General features: G+C 36.8%; 1 protein-coding gene across 1 annotated transcript in view; it reads left to right on the top strand.

Annotated features, from left to right (window-relative positions):
• The window catches only part of SLC37A2 (solute carrier family 37 member 2), a 107673-nt gene extending 86625 nt beyond the window's left edge, over positions 1-21048 (top strand). Inside the window, exon 15 of the mRNA XM_033917557.1 lies at positions 21028-21048. Coding sequence (XP_033773448.1) covers positions 21028-21048 — 21 coding nt within the window. The remainder of the gene's footprint in view (positions 1-21027) is intronic.
• The last annotated feature ends 2042 nt before the right edge of the window (positions 21049-23090 follow it).

The following is a 23090-nucleotide window of genomic DNA, read 5'->3' on the forward strand; positions in this document are numbered from 1 at the left end:
TTACAAGGGGGGGTATTACGATTTTCAAAAAAAAAGTTACAAGGGGGGGTATTACGATTTTCAAAAAAAAAGTTACAAGGGGGGGTATTACGATTTTCAAAAAAAAAAGTTACAAGGGGGGGTATTACGATTTTCAAAAAAAAAGTTACAAGGGGGGGTATTACGATTTTCAAAAAAAAAAGTTACAAGGGGGGGTATTACGATTTTCAAAAAAAAAGTTACAAGGGGGGGTATTACGATTTTCAAAAAAAAAGTTACAAGGGGGGTATTACGATTTTCAAAAAAAAAGTTACAAGGGGGGGTATTACGATTTTCAAAAAAAAAGTTACAAGGGGGGGTATTACGATTTTCAAAAAAAAAGTTACAAGGGGGGGTATTACGATTTTCAAAAAAAAAAGTTACAAGGGGGGGTATTACGATTTTCAAAAAAAAAGTTACAAGGGGGGGTATTACGATTTTCAAAAAAAAAGTTACAAGGGGGGGTATTACGATTTTCAAAAAAAAAGTTACAAGGGGGGGTATTACGATTTTCAAAAAAAAAGTTACAAGGGGGGGTATTACGATTTTCAAAAAAAAAAGTTACAAGGGGGGGTATTACGATTTTCAAAAAAAAAGTTACAAGGGGGGGTATTACGATTTTCAAAAAAAAAAGTTACAAGGGGGGGTATTACGATTTTCAAAAAAAAAGTTACAAGGGGGGGTATTACGATTTTCAAAAAAAAAGTTACAAGGGGGGGTATTACGATTTTCAAAAAAAAAAGTTACAAGGGGGGGTATTACGATTTTCAAAAAAAAAGTTACAAGGGGGGGTATTACGATTTTAAAAAAAAAAGTTACAAGGGGGGGTATTACGATTTTCAAAAAAAAAGTTACAAGGGGGGGTATTACGATTTTAAAAAAAAAAAGTTACAAGGGGGGGTATTACGATTTTCAAAAAAAAAGTTACAAGGGGGGGTATTACGATTTTCAAAAAAAAAGTTACAAGGGGGGGTATTACGATTTTCAAAAAAAAAGTTACAAGGGGGGTATTACGATTTTCAAAAAAAAAGTTACAAGGGGGGGTATTACGATTTTCAAAAAAAAAGTTACAAGGGGGGGTATTACGATTTTCAAAAAAAAAGTTACAAGGGGGGGTATTACGATTTTCAAAAAAAAAGTTACAAGGGGGGGTATTACGATTTTCAAAAAAAAAGTTACAAGGGGGGGATTAAGATTTTCAAAAAAAAAAGTTACAAGGGGGGGTATTACGATTTTCAAAAAAAAAGTTACAAGGGGGGGTATTACGATTTTCAAAAAAAAAGTTACAAGGGGGGGTATTACGATTTTCAAAAAAAAAGTTACAAGGGGGGGGATTACGATTTTCAAAAAAAAAGTTACAAGGGGGGGTATTACGATTTTCAAAAAAAAAGTTACAAGGGGGGGTATTACGATTTTCAAAAAAAAAGTTACAAGGGGGGGTATTACGATTTTCAAAAAAAAAGTTACAAGGGGGGGTATTACGATTTTCAAAAAAAAAGTTACAAGGGGGGGTATTACGATTTTCAAAAAAAAAGTTACAAGGGGGGGTATTACGATTTTCAAAAAAAAAGTTACAAGGGGGGGTATTACGATTTTCAAAAAAAAAGTTACAAGGGGGGGTATTACGATTTTCAAAAAAAAAGTTACAAGGGGGGGTATTACGATTTTCAAAAAAAAAGTTACAAGGGGGGGTATTACGATTTTAAAAAAAAAAGTTACAAGGGGGGGTATTACGATTTTCAAAAAAAAAGTTACAAGGGGGGGTATTACGATTTTCAAAAAAAAAAGTTACAGGGGGGGGTATTACGATTTTCAAAAAAAAAGTTACAAGGGGGGGTATTACGATTTTCAAAAAAAAAGTTACAAGGGGGGGTATTACGATTTTCAAAAAAAAAGTTACAAGGGGGGGGATTACGATTTTCAAAAAAAAAGTTACAAGGGGGGGTATTACGATTTTCAAAAAAAAAGTTACAAGGGGGGGTATTACGATTTTCAAAAAAAAAGTTACAAGGGGGGGTATTACGATTTTCAAAAAAAAAGTTACAAGGGGGGGTATTACGATTTTCAAAAAAAAAAGTTACAAGGGGGGGTATTACGATTTTCAAAAAAAAAGTTACAAGGGGGGGTATTACGATTTTCAAAAAAAAAAGTTACAAGGGGGGGTATTACGATTTTCAAAAAAAAAGTTACAAGGGGGGGTATTACGATTTTCAAAAAAAAAGATACAAGGGGGGGTATTACGATTTTCAAAAAAAAAGTTACAAGGGGGGGTATTACGATTTTCAAAAAAAAAGTTACAAGGGGGGGTATTACGATTTTCAAAAAAAAAGTTACAAGGGGGGGTATTACGATTTTCAAAAAAAAAGTTACAAGGGGGGGTATTACGATTTTCAAAAAAAAAGTTACAAGGGGGGGTATTACGATTTTCAAAAAAAAAGTTACAAGGGGGGGTATTACGATTTTCAAAAAAAAAGTACAAGGGGGGTATTACGATTTTCAAAAAAAAAGTTACAAGGGGGGGTATTACGATTTTCAAAAAAAAAAAGTTACAAGGGGGGGGTATTACGATTTTTCAAAAAAAAGAAAGTTACAAGGGGGTAGATTAACGATTTTCAAAAAAAAGTTACAAGGGGGGGTATTACGATTTAAAAAAAAAAGTTACAAGGGGGGGGTATTACGAGTTTTCAAAAAAAAAAGTTACAAGGGGGGGGTATTAACGATTTCAAAAAAAAAGTTACAAGGGGGGGTATTACGATTTTCAAAAAAAAAAAGTTACAAGGGGGGGTATTACGAATTTCAAAAAAAAAGTTACAAGGGGGGGTTATTACGATTTTCAAAAAAAAGTTACAAGGGGGGGGTATTACGATTTTCAAAAAAAAAAGTTACAAGGGGGGTATTACGATTTTCAAAAAAAAAAGTTACAAGGGGGGGTATTACGATTTTCAAAAAAAAAAGTTACAAGGGGGGTATTAACGATTTCAAAAAAAAAGTTACAAGGGGGGGTATTACGATTTTCAAAAAAAAAGTTACAAGGGGGGGTATTACGATTTTCAAAAAAAAAAGTTACAAGGGGGGGGTATTACGATTTTCAAAAAAAAAGTTACAAGGGGGGTATTACGATTTTCAAAAAAAAAGTTACAAGGGGGGTATTACGATTTTCAAAAAAAAAGTTACAAGGGGGGGTATTACGATTTTCAAAAAAAAAAGTTACAAGAGGGGGTATTACGATTTTCAAAAAAAAAGTTACAAGGGGGGGTAATTACGATTTTCAAAAAAAAAGTTACAAGGGGGGGTATTACGATTTTCAAAAAAAAAAGTTACAAGGGGGGTATTACGATTTTCAAAAAAAAAGTTACAAGGTGGGGTATTACGATTTTTCAAAAAAAAAGTTACAAGGGGGGGTATTACGATTTTCAAAAAAAAAAGTTACTAGGGGGGGGTATTACGATTTTCAAAAAAAAAAGTTACAAGGAGGGGGTATTACGATTTTCAAAAAAAAAGTTACAAGGGGGGGTATTACGATTTTCAAAAAAAAAAGTTACAAGGGGGGGTATTACGATTTTCAAAAAAAAAAGTTACAAGGGGGGTATTACGATTTTCAAAAAAAAAGTTACAAGGGGGGGTATTACGATTTTCAAAAAAAAGTTACAAGGGAGGGGTATTACGATTTTCAAAAAAAAAGTTACAAGGGGGGGTATTACGATTTTCAAAAAAAAAGTTACAAGGGGGGGGTATTACGATTTTCAAAAAAAAAGTTACAAGGGGGTGTATTACGATTTTCAAAAAAAAAGTTACAAGGAGGGGTATTACGATTTTCAAAAAAAAGTTACAAGGGGGGGTATTACGATTTTCAAAAAAAAAGTTACAAGGGGGGGGTATTACGATTTTCAAAAAAAAAGTTACAAGGGGGGGTATTACGATTTTCAAAAAAAAAGTTACAAGGGGGGGTATTACGATTTTCAAAAAAAAAGTTACAAGGGGGGGTATTACGATTTTCAAAAAAAAAAGTTACATGGGGGGGGGTATTACGATTTTCAAAAAAAAAGTTACAAGGGGGGGGTATTACGATTTTCAAAAAAAAAGTTACAAGGGGGGGTATTACAATTTCAAAAAAAAAGTTACAAGGGGGGGTATTACGATTTCAAAAAAAAAAGTTACAAGGGGGGGTATTACGATTTTCAAAAAAAAAAGTTACAAGGGGGGGTATTACGATTTTCAAAAAAAAAGTTACAAGGGGGGTATTACGATTTTCAAAAAAAAAAGTTACAAGGGGGGGGTATTACGATTTTCAAAAAAAAAGTTACAAGGGGGGGTATTACGATTTTCAAAAAAAAAAGTTACAAGGGGGGTATTACGATTTTCAAAAAAAAAGTTACAAAGGGGGGGTATTACGATTTTAAAAAAAAAAGTTACAAGGGGGGGTATTACGATTTTCAAAAAAAAGTTACAAGGGGGGTATTACGATTTTCAAAAAAAAAGTTACAAGGGGGGTATTACGATTTTCAAAAAAAAAGTTACAAGGGGGGGTATTACGATTTTCAAAAAAAAGTTACAAGGGGGGGTATTACGATTTTCAAAAAAAAAGTTACAAGGAGGGGTATTACGATTTTCAAAAAAAAAGTTACAAGGGGGGTATTACGAATTTCAAAAAAAAAAGTTACAAGGGGGGGTATTACGATTTTCAAAAAAAAAGTTACAAGGGGGTATTACGATTTTCAAAAAAAAAAGTTACAAGGGGGGTATTACGATTTTCAAAAAAAAAAGTTACAAGGGGGGGGGTATTACAATTTTCAAAAAAAAAGTTACAAGGGGGGGTATTACGATTTTCAAAAAAAAGTTACAAGGGGGGGGTATTACGATTTTCAAAAAAAAGTTACAAGGGGGGGTATTACGATTTTCAAAAAAAAAGTTACAAGGGGGGGTATTACGATTTTCAAAAAAAAAGTTACAAAGGGGGGTTATTACGATTTAAAAAAAAAGTTACAAGGGGGGGGTATTACGATTTTCAAAAAAAAAGTTACAAGGGGGGTATTACGATTTTCAAAAAAAAAGTTACAAGGGGGGTATTACGATTTTCAAAAAAAAAGTTACAAGGGGGGGTATTACGATTTTCAAAAAAAAAAGTTACAAGGGGGGGTATTATGATTTTCAAAAAAAAAGTTACAAGGGGGGTATTACGATTTTCAAAAAAAAAGTTACAAGGGGGGGTATTACGATTTTCAAAAAAAAAGTTACAAGGGGGGGTATTACGATTTTCAAAAAAAAAAGTTACAAGGGGGGTATTACGATTTTCAAAAAAAAAGTTACAAGGGGGGGTATTACGATTTTCAAAAAAAAAGTTACAAGGGGGGGTATTACGATTTTCAAAAAAAAAGTTACAAGGGGGGTATTACGATTTTCAAAAAAAAAGTTACAAGGGGGGGGTATTACGATTTTCAAAAAAAAAGTTACAAGGGGGGGTATTACGATTTTCAAAAAAAAAGTTACAAGGGGGGGTATTACGATTTTCAAAAAAAAAAGTTACATAGGGGGGGTATTACGATTTTCAAAAAAAAAAGTTACAAGGGGGGGTATTACGATTTTCAAAAAAAAAGTTACAAGGGGGGTATTACGATTTTCAAAAAAAAAGTTACAAGGGGGGGTATTACGATTTTCAAAAAAAAAGTTACAAGGGGGGGGTATTACAATTTTCAAAAAAAAAGTTACAAGGGGGGGTATTACGATTTTCAAAAAAAAAGTTACTAAGGGGGGTATTACGATTTTCAAAAAAAAAGTTACAAGGGGGGGTATTACGATTTTCAAAAAAAAAAGTTACAAGGGGGGGTATTACGATTTTCAAAAAAAAAGTTACAAGGGGGGGTATTACGATTTTCAAAAAAAAAGTTACAAGGGGGGTATTACGATTTTCAAAAAAAAAGTTACAAGGGGGGGTATTACGATATTCAAAAAAAAAGTTACAAGGGGGGGGTATTACGATTTTCAAAAAAAAAGTTACAAGGGGGGGTATTACGATTTTCAAAAAAAAAAGTTACAAGGGAGGGTATTACGATTTTCAAAAAAAAAGTTACAAGGGGGGGTATTACGATTTTCAAAAAAAAAGTTACAAGGGGGGGTATTACGATTTTCAAAAAAAAAGTTACAAGGGGGGTATTACGATTTTCAAAAAAAAAGTTACAAGGGGGGGTATTACGATTTTCAAAAAAAAAGTTACAAGGGAGGGGTATTACGATTTTCAAAAAAAAAGTTACAAGGGGGGGTATTACGATTTTCAAAAAAAAAGTTACAAGGGGGGGTATTACGATTTTCAAAAAAAAGTTACAAGGGGGGGTATTACGATTTTCAAAAAAAAGTTACAAGGGGGGGTATTACGATTTTCAAAAAAAAAGTTACAAGGGGGGGTATTACAATATTCAAAAAAAAAAGTTACAAGGGGGGGGTATTACGATTTTCAAAAAAAAAGTTACAAGGGAGGGTATTACGATTTTCAAAAAAAAAGTTACAAGGGGGGGTATTACGATTTTCAAAAAAAAAGTTACAAGGGGGGGTATTACGATTTTCAAAAAAAAAGTTACAAGGGGGGTATTACGATTTTCAAAAAAAAAGTTACAAGGGGGGGTATTACGATTTTCAAAAAAAAAGTTACAAGGAGGGTATTACGATTTTCAAAAAAAAAAGTTACAAAGGGGGGTATTACGATTTTCAAAAAAAAAGTTACAAGGGGGGTATTACGATTTTCAAAAAAAAAGTTACAAGGGGGGGTATTACGATTTTCAAAAAAAAGTTACAAGGGGGGGTATTACGATTTTCAAAAAAAAAGTTACAAGGGGGGGTATTACGATTTTCAAAAAAAAAGTTACAAGGGGGGTATTACGATTTTCAAAAAAAAAGTTACAAGGGGGGTTATTACGATTTTCAAAAAAAAAGTTACAAGGGGGGGTATTACGATTTTCAAAAAAAAAGTTACAAGGGGGGGTATTACGATTTTCAAAAAAAAAGTTACATGGGGGGGTATTACGATTTTCAAAAAAAAAAGTTACAAGGGGGGGTATTACGATTTTCAAAAAAAAAGTTACAAGGGGGGGGTATTACAATTTTCAAAAAAAAAGTTACAAGGGGGGGTATTACGATTTTCAAAAAAAAAAGTTACAAGGGGGGTATTACGATTTTCAAAAAAAAAAGTTACAAGGGGGGGTATTACAATTTTCAAAAAAAAAGTTACAAGGGGGGGTATTACGATTTTCAAAAAAAAAGTTACAAGGGGGGGGTATTACGATTTTCAAAAAAAAAGTTACAAGGGGGGGGTATTACGATTTTCAAAAAAAAAAGTTACAAGGGGGGTATTACGATTTTCAAAAAAAAAGTTACAAAGGGGGGGTATTACGATTTTAAAAAAAAAAGTTACAAGGGGGGTATTACGATTTTCAAAAAAAAAGTTACAAGGGGGGGTATTACGATTTTCAAAAAAAAAGTTACAAGGGGGGTATTACGATTTTCAAAAAAAAAGTTACAAGGGGGGGTAATACGATTTTCAAAAAAAAAAGTTACAAGGGGGGGTATTACGATTTTCAAAAAAAAAGTTACAAGGAGGGGTATTACGATTTTCAAAAAAAAAAGTTACAAGGGGGGGTATTACGATTTTCAAAAAAAAAGTTACAAGGGGGGGTATTACGATTTTCAAAAAAAAAAGTTACAAGGGGGGGTATTACGATTTTCAAAAAAAAAGTTACATGGGGGGGTATTACGATTTTCAAAAAAAAAGTTACAAGGGGGGGTATTACGATTTTCAAAAAAAAAGTTACAAGGGGGGGTATTACGATTTTCAAAAAAAAAGTTACAAGGGGGGGTATTACGATTTTCAAAAAAAAAGTTACAAGGGGGGGTATTACGATTTTCAAAAAAAAAGTTACAAGGGGGGGGTATTACGATTTTCAAAAAAAAAGTTACAAGGGGGGGTATTACGATTTTCAAAAAAAAAGTTACAAGGGGGGGTATTACAATTTTCAAAAAAAAAGTTACAAGGGGGGGTATTATGATTTTCAAAAAAAAAGTTACAAGGGGGGGTATTACGATTTTCAAAAAAAAAGTTACAAGGGGGGGTATTACGATTTTCAAAAAAAAAGTTACAAGGGGGGGTATTACGATTTTCAAAAAAAAAGTTACAAGGGGGGGTATTACGATTTTCAAAAAAAAAGTTACAAGGGGGGGTATTACGATTTTCAAAAAAAAAGTTACAAGGGGGGGTATTACGATTTTCAAAAATAAGTTACAAGGGGGGGTATTACGATTTTCAAAAAAAAAGTTACAAGGGGGGGTATTACGATTTTCAAAAAAAAAGTTACAAGGGAGGGGTATTACGATTTTCAAAAAAAAAGTTACAAGGGGGGGGTATTACGATTTTCAAAAAAAAAGTTACAAGGGGGGGGTATTACGATTTTCAAAAAAAAAGTTACAAGGGGGGGTATTACGATTTTCAAAAAAAAAGTTACAAGGAGGGGTATTACGATTTTCAAAAAAAAAGTTACAAGGGGGGGTATTACGATTTTCAAAAAAAAAAGTTACAAGGGGGGTATTACGATTTTCAAAAAAAAAGTTACAAGGGGGGGTATTACGATTTTCAAAAAAAAAGTTACAAGGGGGGGTATTACGATTTTCAAAAAAAAAGTTACAAGGGGGGGTATTACGATTTTCAAAAAAAAAGTTACATGGGGGGGTATTACGATTTTCAAAAAAAAAGTTACAAGGGGGGGTATTAAGATTTTCAAAAAAAAAGTTACAAGGGGGGGTATTACGATTTTCAAAAAAAAAGTTACAAGGGGGGGTATTACGATTTTCAAAAAAAAAGTTACAAGGGGGGGTATTACAATTTTCAAAAAAAAAGTTACAAGGGGGGGTATTACGATTTTCAAAAAAAAAGTTACAAGGGGGGGGTATTACGATTTTCAAAAAAAAAGTTACAAGGGGGGTATTACGATTTTCAAAAAAAAAGTTACAAAGGGGGGGTATTACGATTTAAAAAAAAAAGTTACAAGGGGGGGTATTACGATTTTCAAAAAAAAAGTTACAAGGGGGGTATTACGATTTTCAAAAAAAAAAGTTACAAGGGGGGGTATTACGATTTTCAAAAAAAAAGTTACAAGGGGGGGTATTACGATTTTCAAAAAAAAAGTTACAAGGAGGGGTATTACGATTTTCAAAAAAAAAGTTACAAGGGGGGGTATTACGATTTTCAAAAAAAAGTTACAAGGGGGGTATTATGATTTTCAAAAAAAAAAGTTACAAGGGGGGTATTACGATTTTCAAAAAAAAAGTTACAAGGGGGGGGTATTACAATTTTCAAAAAAAAAAGTTACAAGGGGGGGTATTACGATTTTCAAAAAAAAAGTTACAAGGGGGGGTATTACGATTTTCAAAAAAAAAGTTACAAGGGGGGTATTACGATTTTCAAAAAAAAAAGTTACAAGGGGGGGTATTACGATTTTCAAAAAAAAAGTTACAAGGGGGGGGTATTACGATTTTCAAAAAAAAAGTTACAAGGGGGGGTATTACGATTTTCAAAAAAAAAGTTACAAAGGGGGGGTATTACGATTTAAAAAAAAAAGTTACAAGGGGGGGGTATTACGATTTTCAAAAAAAAAGTTACAAGGGGGGGTATTACGATTTTCAAAAAAAAAGTTACAAGGGGGGTATTACGATTTTCAAAAAAAAAGTTACAAGGGGGGGTATTACGATTTTCAAAAAAAAAGTTACAAGGGGGGGTATTACGATTTTCAAAAAAAAAGTTACAAGGGGGGGTATTACGATTTTCAAAAAAAAAGTTACAAGGGGGGGTATTACGATTTTCAAAAAAAAAGTTACAAGGGGGGTATTACGATTTTCAAAAAAAAAGTTACAAGGGGGGGTATTACGATTTTCAAAAAAAAAGTTACAAGGGGGGTATTACGATTTTCAAAAAAAAGTTACAAGGGGGGGTATTACGATTTTCAAAAAAAAAGTTACAAGGGGGGGTATTACGATTTTCAAAAAAAAAGTTACAAGGGGGGTATTACGATTTTCAAAAAAAAAGTTACAAGGGGGGGTATTACGATTTTCAAAAAAAAAGTTACAAGGGGGGGGTATTACGATTTTCAAAAAAAAAGTTACAAGGGGGGGTATTACGATTTTCAAAAAAAAAGTTACAATGGGGGGGTATTACGATTTTCAAAAAAAAAGTTACAAGGGGGGGTATTACGATTTTCAAAAAAAAAGTTACAAGGGGGGGTATTACGATTTTCAAAAAAAAAGTTACAAGGGGGGGTATTACGATTTTCAAAAAAAAAGTTACAAGGGGGGGGTATTACGAATTTTCAAAAAAAAAGTTACAAGGGGGGGTATTACGATTTTCAAAAAAAAAGTTACAAGGGGGGGTATTACGATTTTCAAAAAAAAAGTTACAAGGGGGGTATTACGATTTTCAAAAAAAAAGTTACAAGGGGGGGTATTACGATTTTCAAAAAAAAAGTTACAAGGGGGGGTATTACGATTTTCAAAAAAAAAGTTACAAGGAGGGGTATTACGATTTTCAAAAAAAAAGTTACAAGGGGGGGTATTACGATTTTCAAAAAAAAAGTTACAAGGGGGGTATTACGATTTTCAAAAAAAAAGTTACAAGGGGGGGTATTACGATTTTCAAAAAAAAAGTTACAAGGGGGGGTATTACGATTTTCAAAAAAAAAGTTACAAGGGGGGGTATTACGATTTTCAAAAAAAAAGTTACAATGGGGGGGTATTACGATTTTCAAAAAAAAAGTTACAAGGGGGGGTATTACAATTTTCAAAAAAAAAGTTACAAGGGGGGGTATTACGATTTTCAAAAAAAAAGTTACAAGGGGGGGTATTACGATTTTCAAAAAAAAAGTTACAAGGGGGGGTATTACAATTTTCAAAAAAAAAGTTACAAGGGGGGGTATTACGATTTTCAAAAAAAAAGTTACAAGGGGGGGGTATTACGATTTTCAAAAAAAAAGTTACAAGGGGGGTATTACGATTTTCAAAAAAAAAGTTACAAAGGGGGGGTATTACGATTTCAAAAAAAAAAGTTACAAGGGGGGGTATTACGATTTTCAAAAAAAAAGTTACAAGGGGGGGTATTACGATTTTCAAAAAAAAAGTTACAAGGGGGGGTATTACGATTTTCAAAAAAAAAGTTACAAGGGGGGGTATTACGATTTTCAAAAAAAAAGTTACAAGGAGGGGTATTACGATTTTCAAAAAAAAAGTTACAAGGGGGGGTATTACGATTTTCAAAAAAAAGTTACAAGGGGGGGTATTACGATTTTCAAAAAAAAAGTTACAAGGGGGGGTATTACGATTTTCAAAAAAAAAGTTACAAGGGGGGGGTATTACGATTTTCAAAAAAAAAGTTACAAGGGGGGGTATTACGATTTTCAAAAAAAAAGTTACAAGGGGGGGTATTACGATTTTCAAAAAAAAAGTTACAAGGGGGGTATTACGATTTTCAAAAAAAAAAGTTACAAGGGGGGGTATTACGATTTTCAAAAAAAAAGTTACAAGGGGGGGGTATTACGATTTTCAAAAAAAAAGTTACAAGGGGGGGTATTACGATTTTCAAAAAAAAAGTTACAAAGGGGGGGTATTACGATTTCAAAAAAAAAAGTTACAAGGGGGGGGTATTACGATTTTCAAAAAAAAAGTTACAAGGGGGGTATTACGATTTTCAAAAAAAAAGTTACAAGGGGGGTATTACGATTTTCAAAAAAAAGTTACAAGGGGGGGTATTACGATTTTCAAAAAAAAAGTTACAAGGGGGGGTATTACGATTTTCAAAAAAAAAGTTACAAGGGGGGTATTACGATTTTCAAAAAAAAGTTACAAGGGGGGGTATTACGATTTTCAAAAAAAAAGTTACAAGGGGGGGTATTACGATTTTCAAAAAAAAAGTTACAAGGGGGGTATTACGATTTTCAAAAAAAAAGTTACAAGGGGGGTATTACGATTTTCAAAAAAAAGTTACAAGGGGGGGTATTACGATTTTCAAAAAAAAAGTTACAAGGGGGGGTATTACGATTTTCAAAAAAAAAGTTACAAGGGGGGGTATTACGATTTTCAAAAAAAAAGTTACAAGGGGGGGTATTACGATTTTCAAAAAAAAAGTTACAAGGGGGGGGTATTACGATTTTCAAAAAAAAAGTTACAAGGGGGGGTATTACGATTTTCAAAAAAAAAGTTACAATGGGGGGGTATTACGATTTTCAAAAAAAAAGTTACAAGGGGGGGTATTACGATTTTCAAAAAAAAAGTTACAAGGGGGGGTATTACGATTTTCAAAAAAAAAGTTACAAGGGGGGGTATTACGATTTTCAAAAAAAAGTTACAAGGGGGGGGTATTACGAATTTTCAAAAAAAAAGTTACAAGGGGGGGTATTACGATTTTCAAAAAAAAAGTTACAAGGGGGGGGTATTACGATTTTCAAAAAAAAAGTTACAAGGGGGGTATTACGATTTTCAAAAAAAAAGTTACAAGGGGGGGTATTACGATTTTCAAAAAAAAAAGTTACAAGGGGGGGTATTACGATTTTCAAAAAAAAAGTTACAAGGAGGGGTATTACGATTTTCAAAAAAAAGTTACAAGGGGGGGTATTACGATTTTCAAAAAAAAAGTTACAAGGGGGGTATTACGATTTTCAAAAAAAAAGTTACAAGGGGGGGTATTACGATTTTCAAAAAAAAAGTTACAAGGGGGGGTATTACGATTTTCAAAAAAAAAGTTACAAGGGGGGGTATTACGATTTTCAAAAAAAAAGTTACATGGGGGGGGTATTACGATTTTCAAAAAAAAAGTTACAAGGGGGGGTATTACAATTTTCAAAAAAAAAGTTACAAGGGGGGGTATTACGATTTTCAAAAAAAAAGTTACAAGGGGGGGTATTACGATTTTCAAAAAAAAAGTTACAAGGGGGGGTATTACAATTTTCAAAAAAAAAGTTACAAGGGGGGGTATTACGATTTTCAAAAAAAAAGTTACAAGGGGGGGGTATTACGATTTTCAAAAAAAAAGTTACAAGGGGGGTATTACGATTTTCAAAAAAAAAGTTACAAAGGGGGGGTATTACGATTTAAAAAAAAAAGTTACAAGGGGGGGTATTACGATTTTCAAAAAAAAAGTTACAAGGGGGGTATTACGATTTTCAAAAAAAAAGTTACAAGGGGGGTATTACGATTTTCAAAAAAAAAGTTACAAGGGGGGGTATTACGATTTTCAAAAAAAAAGTTACAAGGAGGGGTATTACGATTTTCAAAAAAAAAGTTACAAGGGGGGGTATTACGATTTTCAAAAAAAAGTTACAAGGGGGGTATTATGATTTTCAAAAAAAAAGTTACAAGGGGGGTATTACGATTTTCAAAAAAAAAGTTACAAGGGGGGGGTATTACAATTTTCAAAAAAAAAGTTACAAGGGGGGGTATTACGATTTTCAAAAAAAAAGTTACAAGGGGGGGTATTACGATTTTCAAAAAAAAAGTTACAAGGGGGGTATTACGATTTTCAAAAAAAAAGTTACAAGGGGGGGTATTACGATTTTCAAAAAAAAAGTTACAAGGGGGGGGTATTACGATTTTCAAAAAAAAAGTTACAAGGGGGGGTATTACGATTTTCAAAAAAAAAGTTACAAAGGGGGGGTATTACGATTTAAAAAAAAAAGTTACAAGGGGGGGGTATTACGATTTTCAAAAAAAAAGTTACAAGGGGGGTATTACGATTTTCAAAAAAAAAGTTACAAGGGGGTATTACGATTTTCAAAAAAAAGTTACAAGGGGGGGTATTACGATTTTCAAAAAAAAAGTTACAAGGGGGGGTATTACGATTTTCAAAAAAAAAGTTACAAGGGGGGTATTACGATTTTCAAAAAAAAAGTTACAAGGGGGGGTATTACGATTTTCAAAAAAAAAGTTACAAGGGGGGTATTACGATTTTCAAAAAAAAAGTTACAAGGGGGGTATTACGATTTTCAAAAAAAAAGTTACAAGGGGGGTATTACGATTTTCAAAAAAAAGTTACAAGGGGGGGTATTACGATTTTCAAAAAAAAAGTTACAAGGGGGGGTATTACGATTTTCAAAAAAAAAGTTACAAGGGGGGTATTACGATTTTCAAAAAAAAAGTTACAAGGGGGGGTATTACGATTTTCAAAAAAAAAGTTACAAGGGGGGGGTATTACGATTTTCAAAAAAAAAGTTACAAGGGGGGGTATTACGATTTTCAAAAAAAAAGTTACATGGGGGGGTATTACGATTTTCAAAAAAAAAGTTACAAGGGGGGGTATTACGATTTTCAAAAAAAAAGTTACAAGGGGGGGTATTACGATTTTCAAAAAAAAAGTTACAAGGGGGGGTATTACGATTTTCAAAAAAAAGTTACAAGGGGGGGGTATTACAATTTTCAAAAAAAAAGTTACAAGGGGGGGTATTACGATTTTCAAAAAAAAAGTTACAAGGGGGGGGTATTACGATTTTCAAAAAAAAAGTTACAAGGGGGTATTACGATTTTCAAAAAAAAAGTTACAAGGGGGGGTATTACGATTTTCAAAAAAAAATTTACAAGGGGGGGTATTACGATTTTGAAAAAAAAAGTTACAAGGGGGGGTATTACGATTTTCAAAAAAAAAGTTACAAAGGGGGGGTATTACGATTTAAAAAAAAAAGTTACAAGGGGGGGTATTACGATTTTCAAAAAAAAAGTTACAAGGGGGGTATTACGATTTTCAAAAAAAAAGTTACAAGGGGGGGGGTTTTCCAGTCTCTGGTTACACTTCCCTCTGTCTATACTCTAACTTTGTTTTCAGGACCTTCTTATCCATTTGCTGTTTTTTATTACGATTTTCAAAATAAAAGTTACAAGGGGGGTATTACGATTTAAAAAAAAAAGTTACAAGGGGGGGGGTATTACGATTTTCAAAAAAAAAGTTACAAGGGGGGTATTACGATTTTCAAAAAAAAAGTTACAAGGGGGGGGTTTTTCCAGTCTCTGGTTACACTTCCCTCTGTCTATACTCTAACTTTGTTTTCAGGACCTTCTTATCCATTTGCTGTTTTTCTCTCCTTCACTTTCTGCCCTACATCCATCTTTGGCATTAACTTTTAACATTCAACTTTCTTCCATTTTTCTGCTTCCTCTTCAGATCTATATACTTTTCCATGTATTCTCTTCCCATCTATCCATGTACACTCTCTTCTCCCGCTTTTGCTCTTTCCCACCATCCATGTATGCAACTCAACAGAAAAAGAGCAGTCTTCCTTTGCCCAGCACAGCGAGAAGCAAAACAAAAGAAAGGCAAAGCCGATGTCACAATACAACACAAGGGATTTTATTGAAAGCTCCTATGGGAAGACCCAACTAGGATCCTGGTTTCGGCAGAACACTGCCTTCCTCTGGGGACATACCAAACTGATAACAAGATATTACAAGTGATATCTCTATTTCAGGTAGTCTTGAAAAAGACCTTTAGGAACATACTGAAAAAAGTACTGACAGCCAAATTTCTAAAGAAACTTGTCAAGGAGCTCTCAGTGAGACCTGAAACAGTTTCAGTTTTCACTGAGAGTTCCTTGACAAGTTTCTTTAAAAATTTGGCTCTCAGTACTTCTTTCTGTAAGTTCCTAAAGGTCTTTTTCAAGACTACCTGAAATAGAGATACCACTTGTAATATCCTGTTATCAGTTTGGTATATCCCCTGAGGAAGGCAGTGTTCTGTCGAAACCAGGATCCTAGTTGGAACTTCCCAAAGGAACTTTCAATATAATCCCTTGTGTTGTATTGTGACATCGGCTTTGCCTTTCTTTTATTTTGTCACCATCCATGTATGTCATCTCATCCCTATTTCTTCTCCCCTATTCCCATTTATCCATAAACAGCATTTTTTCCATCCCTTCCATCCCTGTGCACCATGTCTTCCCTCTCTCTCCCCATCCCCTTCTGTGGTCTGACATATGTCTTCCCCCTTTTCTTCTCCAATCTCTGGGATCTTTATTCTCTCCTTCCCACAGTCTGGTATCTCTCTCCCTCTGCTTCTTTTCCCTCCTCCCCACTTATGTTCTTTCCATTTATGGTTTTTTCGTTAATCTAGCTTAACACCAATTTTGTAACTTTACCCCTTTTTTTCCTTCTGTATCCAAGTTTGTCAGTACGTTTGTTCGTCTCGCCCATTTTAAATAGTATGTTAATTTTATGACTTACTTTTATATTTTGGTTGTAACTCGCTTAGTAAATTATGGATAAGCGATTTATCAAATACTAGTGTTTTAGCCTGTTACATTAACGGGTGCTAGAGTAGATGTCTGTCTGTTTTGGGGGGGGGGGTTTGTCTCTCTCTCCTTGGACGCTGTCATTCTTTCTGTCTGTGTCTTTCCCTGGCCCCCTGTCTGTTTATCTTTATTTCTAACTCTATCCTCTTCCCTCAATCCTGCATGTGCCCTTTTTTCTTTATCCTCCCCACTTCCTTCCAACGTCTGCTCCCCCTGTCCTCCACACTTCCATTCAGTGTCTGTCTCCCTCTCTCTACCCCTTCCATCTACTATTCACCCTCTGTCTTGCCCCTTCCATTCACTGCCCTCTCTTCTCTTTCCATCCAGTGTCCGCCCTCTCTCTCTCTGTTCCATATGGCCTCTCTCCATCTCCTCCTTTCTTTTCCCTTGGTCTGGCATACCTTCCTCCTTCCCTCCATGCCCTGCCATCTCTTCTTCCCTCCAAGCCATTCTCTCCCCCTCTGTTCCTTTTCCTCCTTGAACTACTTCATTGGGCAGCAGCAGCATTCACAATTCATTGCTGTTGCTGGCTTCAGGTCTTCCTCTCTGGCGGGTCCTGTCTTCATGAAAACAGGAAGTAGGCAGGACTGGCCAGAGAGGAAGGCCTGAAGCCGGCAACAGCAGCGAATTGTAAATGCTGCTGCTGCCTGAAGCACCCGAGGCAGACGCTTCTCTCCCCTCCCAGCCCAACCCCCGCTGACTCTACGACCCTCCTAGTGAGATGACTTTAATAACAAACCTCCCTCCAGCGTAGGCAGCCGCAGCACGCTAAACAGGCTGCTTAGCGGCTTTCTTCTGCCGTTGAGTCCCTCTGTCGCATCATTGATGATGTCATCTGTGATGGGGCAGAGGGACTCAACTGCAGGAGAAAGCCGCGAAGCAGCCTGTTTAGTGTGCTGCGGCTGCCAATGCTGGAGGGAGGTTTGTGCCGGTATGTGCAGAAGCGGTATGTCCTTCCCCCTCCTGTACAGTACCTGTGCAGCACTTTACGCGGCGCATCCTCCCATGATCCTGAGTCGGTCATAGCGCTCGAGTGTGGGCCCTAACCGCGCATCCGCTCTCCTGCCTGCCACGGACCTACAGATCACGGAACACGCAGGCGGGAGTGCGCATGCGCGGCTAGCGTTTTATTATATAGGATAAATAAACTTGAAACTTGACTTGTGGTCTAGCATCTGTCTTTCCCTTCCCCTCCCCCTGCCTTAGTCTGGAATCTCTCCCTCCCTCCTACCTTCCTTTCCCTGGTATGGCATCTTTATCTTCTTCCCCCCCTTCCCCCTTCTGATATTTATCTTTCCCCCCTCCCATTGTCTGCCATCTCTATCTGCCTTCTTCCCTTCTCTTTTTTCCCTGGAGGTCTGGCATCTTTCCTTCCCCTTCCTCCCCATGGTCCAACATCTCTCTCTTACCCTCCCCATGCTATCCCACCCCCTGTGCAGGATCCGGTGCTTGCTCCCCTGATGCTGCTTTAACTCTTTGGCCATCAGCAGCATAAATGAAGCAAACACGCTCCCTTCAGTGACCCAGAAGCTTTCTCTCTGCTATTGCTTTCCGTCTATGTTGGGGAGATACGTCACCAGATTACTATTTTTAGGTCTTGATTTTGTTAATTATGTTATTCACTCATTCCCAGTATTTTTCCTGTTTTTGTTCTCCACATATTGCAATCAATGTGTGCAAGCTGTGGTTAGTACTCTAGTGATGTGTCTCCCCAGCTGTGCGCATGTCTGATGTTCTGTGCTTAGTTTAAAGTTTCTGCGACCTCTTTGGCTTCTCCCCCTTTCTGTAGCCCGACGGTCAGTGACAGCATTCTCAGCGTGTATCAGCTGTAGCCAGCTAAAGTTCGGTGGTTCCTGATGAAGGGGCATTGTGCCTTAAAACCGAGCCTGGTTGGACCTATCTAATCATTTTCAAACTACATCTTGTGAACATGGGATAACATTTGGTTGGAGGGACGATTAACCCTGGATTCTACACAATATTTAGCTAAGTCAGGGGTGTCAAACTCAATCACATTAATGGGCTGAAATATAAAACACAGGCTAAGTTGTGGGCCAGACTCCACCCAATCTCCGTCCTAGACTCCACCCCCATAATAGTACTAATTGTAATACCATTTTTCCATTCATTTTTCATATATACACACACAATATAATCTTAACAACACATAATAGTTAACCACAAAATTATACTACACAAAAGCACACTGTATGCTTCTCAACATTCATTTCTACCAGAACACAGATAATCCTATGCAAATACGGAACCACAAACTAAAAGTACTAATATATACATATGAAATCCTAAGATTCAAGACTGCATGCAGTACAACCCAAGAGAAATAGAAACAAATAAATTTCTTCTTGAACAGTGTAAAATATAGACAGCAGATATAAATTCTCAAAATTGACACAATTCAATCACTAAATTGAAAATAAAATAATTTCCCCTACCTTTGTTGTCTGGTGATTTTGTTTTTCAAACCATCTTTTCTCAGTCTCTGGCTGCACTTCCTTCCGTCTGTGCTCTTAACTGTGTATCCAGAGCCACCTTATCCATTTGCTGTTTTTTTCTCCTTCACTTTCTGCCATATATCTATCTTTAGTATTAACTTTTAACATTCAACTTTCTTCCATTTTTCTGCTTTCTCCTCAAAATCTACTTTTCCATGTCTTCCCTTCCCATCTATCCATGTGTACCATCTCCTCCCTCTTTCTTCTCCCCTATTCCCATCTATCCATAAGAAGCATTTCTTCTTATCTCTTCCCTGCCGTACCCATTGCTGTGCACCATCTCTTCCCTCTCTCCCCCTCCCATGGTCAGACAACTCTGCCTTCCCTCTCATATGGCCTGGCATCTCTCTACTTCCCTCCCTCTTCCCAAGGTCTAACATCTCTCTCCTTCTCTTCTCTCTGCGGTCTGGAATCTCTTCTCCCTCCTTCCCTTCTATTCTGTGATCTGGCATCTCTCTCCTTCCCATTCCAGTGGTCTGACATTTCTCTCTTCCCTCCTTCCATCACCCTTCTCTGGAATCTGACATCTCTCCCTTCTTTGAGTCATCTCTCCTCCCTCCCTCCTCTCCACCACTATCATGTCCAGCACTTCTACCTCTTCTAGACACCCAATTCTCCCTATTCACTCATCTCTCTCCATTCCATCCTATGGCTTATGCTCCCCTCCTTCCTTCCCTTCATTCTGTGTCCCAAGTTCATGCCCCCTCCCTCCTTCCATTATTTGTCCAAAGTTTGTGCTTCCTTCCTCTCAAGTCCCAACACGCCCTTCTCCCTCCCTTCTGTACCTCAAGTACGTGCACCCGTCTGTCCAGTGTTTACCTTCTGGCCAGCTCCCTCTTCACTGCCACAGTCGTTTCTCTGCCAGAAGCCTGCCATCTGACATTGTGACATCAGAGAGAAGGCTTCTGGCTCAGCTGCTGGATTCATGTAGGAGCCACCACCCATGGCTTTGTACAGAGAAACAACTGCGTCAGTGAGGAAGAGGGAGCTTGGCAGAAGGTAAACACCCAGGGGTGGCAATGAGCAGCATTGCCCTCAAGCTGGGCCGCTTGTTTTCCCATAGTGCAAAAAAAATTATTGGTGTTTAATTTGGCAGATTTCTTGAAACCATAGTGGGATGTGAAGGCAGGGATTAAAGACTAGGTGGTTGCTTTACTGAGATCTTCAAAGGGAATGGAAAATAGAGGAGGTACTGAAATCGCCTTTGCTTGAACTTAATGGGCACAGAAGAGAGATATCATCCCCAGTCCTGTGGAGAAGGTTCTTCTGATGTAAGTCTGTGGAGATCCAAAGAGAGGAACTGATGAAAAGTAGTAGTGTGAGGTTTTGTCTGATCCAAGTAGCAAGCTAAAGCTGAAATCCTTGGGAGATACATCAGATGAGTACTAAGAAGTACCTGATCATGGTAGAAAGCTGTATAAGGTGGATCTGACACCAGTTTTTGAGTACTGTGACTTGCCATATAGGTGTAAAAGAAATGAGGATGAGATTTTCTAAGTGAGAGCTTGAAAAATGAGATTAAAAGTGGTTGAACAGGAGACTCCATCAGATTGGAAAAGCACGTCAGGGTCTCAACCCACTGTGAGAAGCTTGAGAGGCTGGTTGGAATTTAGAAACTAGAAGATGGACAAACAATTTAATTCTGTTTAATGATATATGGAATGGAAAGTGTTGATAGTACTGAGGAACTCTGACTGAAGCAGGTGGAAAGGTGCAGAAGATAATTATGCATCAATGGAAGAAGGTAATTGATCGGATTCAGTGAGTGAGAGTTACACTAGGGTAATGGAAAAGGAAAAAAGCATTAGGACTTGTATAGTGCCTTTCTGCAGTCATAGAAGCACACAAAGCAGGTAACACAATCAATGTAATGTAGCTGGGACAGTGGCAGATGAAGTGACTTGCCACAGGAAGCAACAGGGGTTTTTAACTCACAACCCCAGGGTGCTGAGGGTGTAGCACGCCATACATGAATCAAATTGAAAATATAGGAGTGCTAAGTGAAGGTTTTCTTAGAAATTCCACTGATGGCTGAAACTGGTGCAGATAGAGGGTAAGCTACTATTTATTGAAAGAGAGATAAACTATTGTGTCTGAGGTATAGAAAGACTCGTGGTGTAGGAGATATGGGTTGAGTTAAGCTACTACTTTGGTTATCTGAATGGATTGATTAGTTATAATGTCTGTGTTTGGTTCCATAGATACCTGATAATCAGTATTAAAGGTAGAATGGCATTCTATGTATGGTATGAAGTGCTCTTTTTGACCTTTGAATTAAGGAGAATGGAACATTGATAGAGAAGATCTTGGTAGGAGTTGCCTGTACTGTAAGGTAATCTAGGTCTTTAGTAGATGCTCAAGCCCAGGGGATCCAGACTTAGTTCTGACCCTAGAGGAACCCTGTTGACGATCTTATATATATTATTCATTCATTTTTTATTGTAAATTATGGAATTTGAAGTTATAGAGGGTTGTGGAAGATGTTAATCCTTTTAAGTTTTAAGTGAAAATAATTTTAAGGCTGTTAGATGTTAGAAATAAAGTATTAAAAATATTTGGTCAGGTTCTGTAAGATTGACCTTGGGAAGGGTTGCACCTGATTGGAGAAATAACAAAAAGATCTGACTATATTTGTTGTGCCCAACAGCGACCTATGGTGATTTTCAGCATATGATTTTTGCTTTGGGCTAGGACCCTGAAAACTGTACCGTTCAGGAGATGGATAAGAAAAAAAAGAGATGAAAATGAAAGTCTAAAGAGGATCTTATTAATAAAAAGAATGAAGATTAGTAGTAAAGAACGTTGTTATGTGCAGTAGATCTATGAGGCAATTGCCACTAGGGTGCAGCACTCTGCAGAAAAAGGGTGCATGAATTTAAAAGGCATGGTTGTGCTTGAACACGTCTCCCATAGCAAAATTTTGATGGTTAGGGACAGACAGAATGAGCTAATGTTTGTCTGAGACCCCTTTTTTCCATATTGGTTGGAGAAAAAGGTCTCTTACTGGTGTATTAATTGCTAAATCTTATTTGTTGTTATGTCTGTTCATAATAGTAAGAGGAAGCAGGGTAGTTGGAAAGAGTAAAAATGACTAGTCTTTGTGAGCCTACAGAAGAAATAATTGAAGGGTTCGGTGTGGTGAACACAGTAGTCCCTTTTGCTGGCTGTCCTGCAACTGAAGTCCCCCCCATCTCATCACTGAAAGGAGGTGAAGGAAGGCGGTAGGAAATGAGGTTTCTTCATTGCCCCGACATTCCTAAACTGAACCTGGGGGGGGAGAGGGGGGGATGGGGGTTGGAAAGTGCTATTGATGAGGACGCTTACCTTGAAGAATGCTGGTGTTTTGAAGCGACAGAGAAAACTGAGGCCGAAGCCTAGCATGCAGGAGTCTTCCAAGGCTGTACTTCTCTGACATAGGAGAGGACCATGAGGCCGAGACTTGGCCCGTGGGACCTTTCCCCGTCGGTGCTAGCGAGGGTGATTCACCTCCCTGAGCATGCCAAAGCAGGACCCTGGGGGGAGGGAGCGGTGATTTACCTCTTCCAGCAGGCTGAAACAGGTCCTTGGGAGGAGGAAGCAAAAAGAGTGGGAATCTCATCCATTGTGTTTTCTGCTGTGCTGACTGCTGCCTATGATGGTCTGCTGTTTCCAGCATTTTTCCTTTGTCTATTAATGTTGGGAACTATTTGCTTTCCTACTCTAGCGGTGCAAAATGAGGCCTTGAGGGAAGGGAGTGAGTGGTATGGTCTATGGCCTCAGTAACGCCAGGTTAGCAGTGGCACGAAGAGCCATTGAGAGCCACTGTCCATCACATTGGGCTCTGGGAAAGTGTTGAGGAGCCCTTGCGTTTCTAAGGGTAGATAGGCTCGCTGCAAAATAAAAATTGCTGGCTGTAAACTGTTTCTCTAGTTTCCTTTTTTTCAAGTAATTTTTGCCTTCTCATCTGGCTTTAATTTTTTTGTGTTTTTTGAAGAGTTAAATGTAGAATTTTATAAATTTCTAAGTGTGTGTGTGTGTATATATATATATATATATATATGTATATATATATATCTATAATAAAACCCTAAGCCGCGCATGCGCACTTCCACTTGCGTGTTCCGTATGTCCGTGGCCTGAAGAAGTGCTTATGCGCGACTACAACACACTCGCGGCCCTGTGGGGCAGTGGCAGCAACCGAGTGGTGGAGAGCAGCCCCGCTCCGATCGTTGACCCTCCACAAATGCAACTACAACACACTCGCGGCCCTGTGGGGCAGTGGCAG

Source organism: Geotrypetes seraphini, chromosome 13 (assembly GCF_902459505.1).
Source record: "Geotrypetes seraphini chromosome 13, aGeoSer1.1, whole genome shotgun sequence".
Classification (NCBI taxonomy): domain Eukaryota; kingdom Metazoa; phylum Chordata; class Amphibia; order Gymnophiona; family Dermophiidae; genus Geotrypetes; species Geotrypetes seraphini.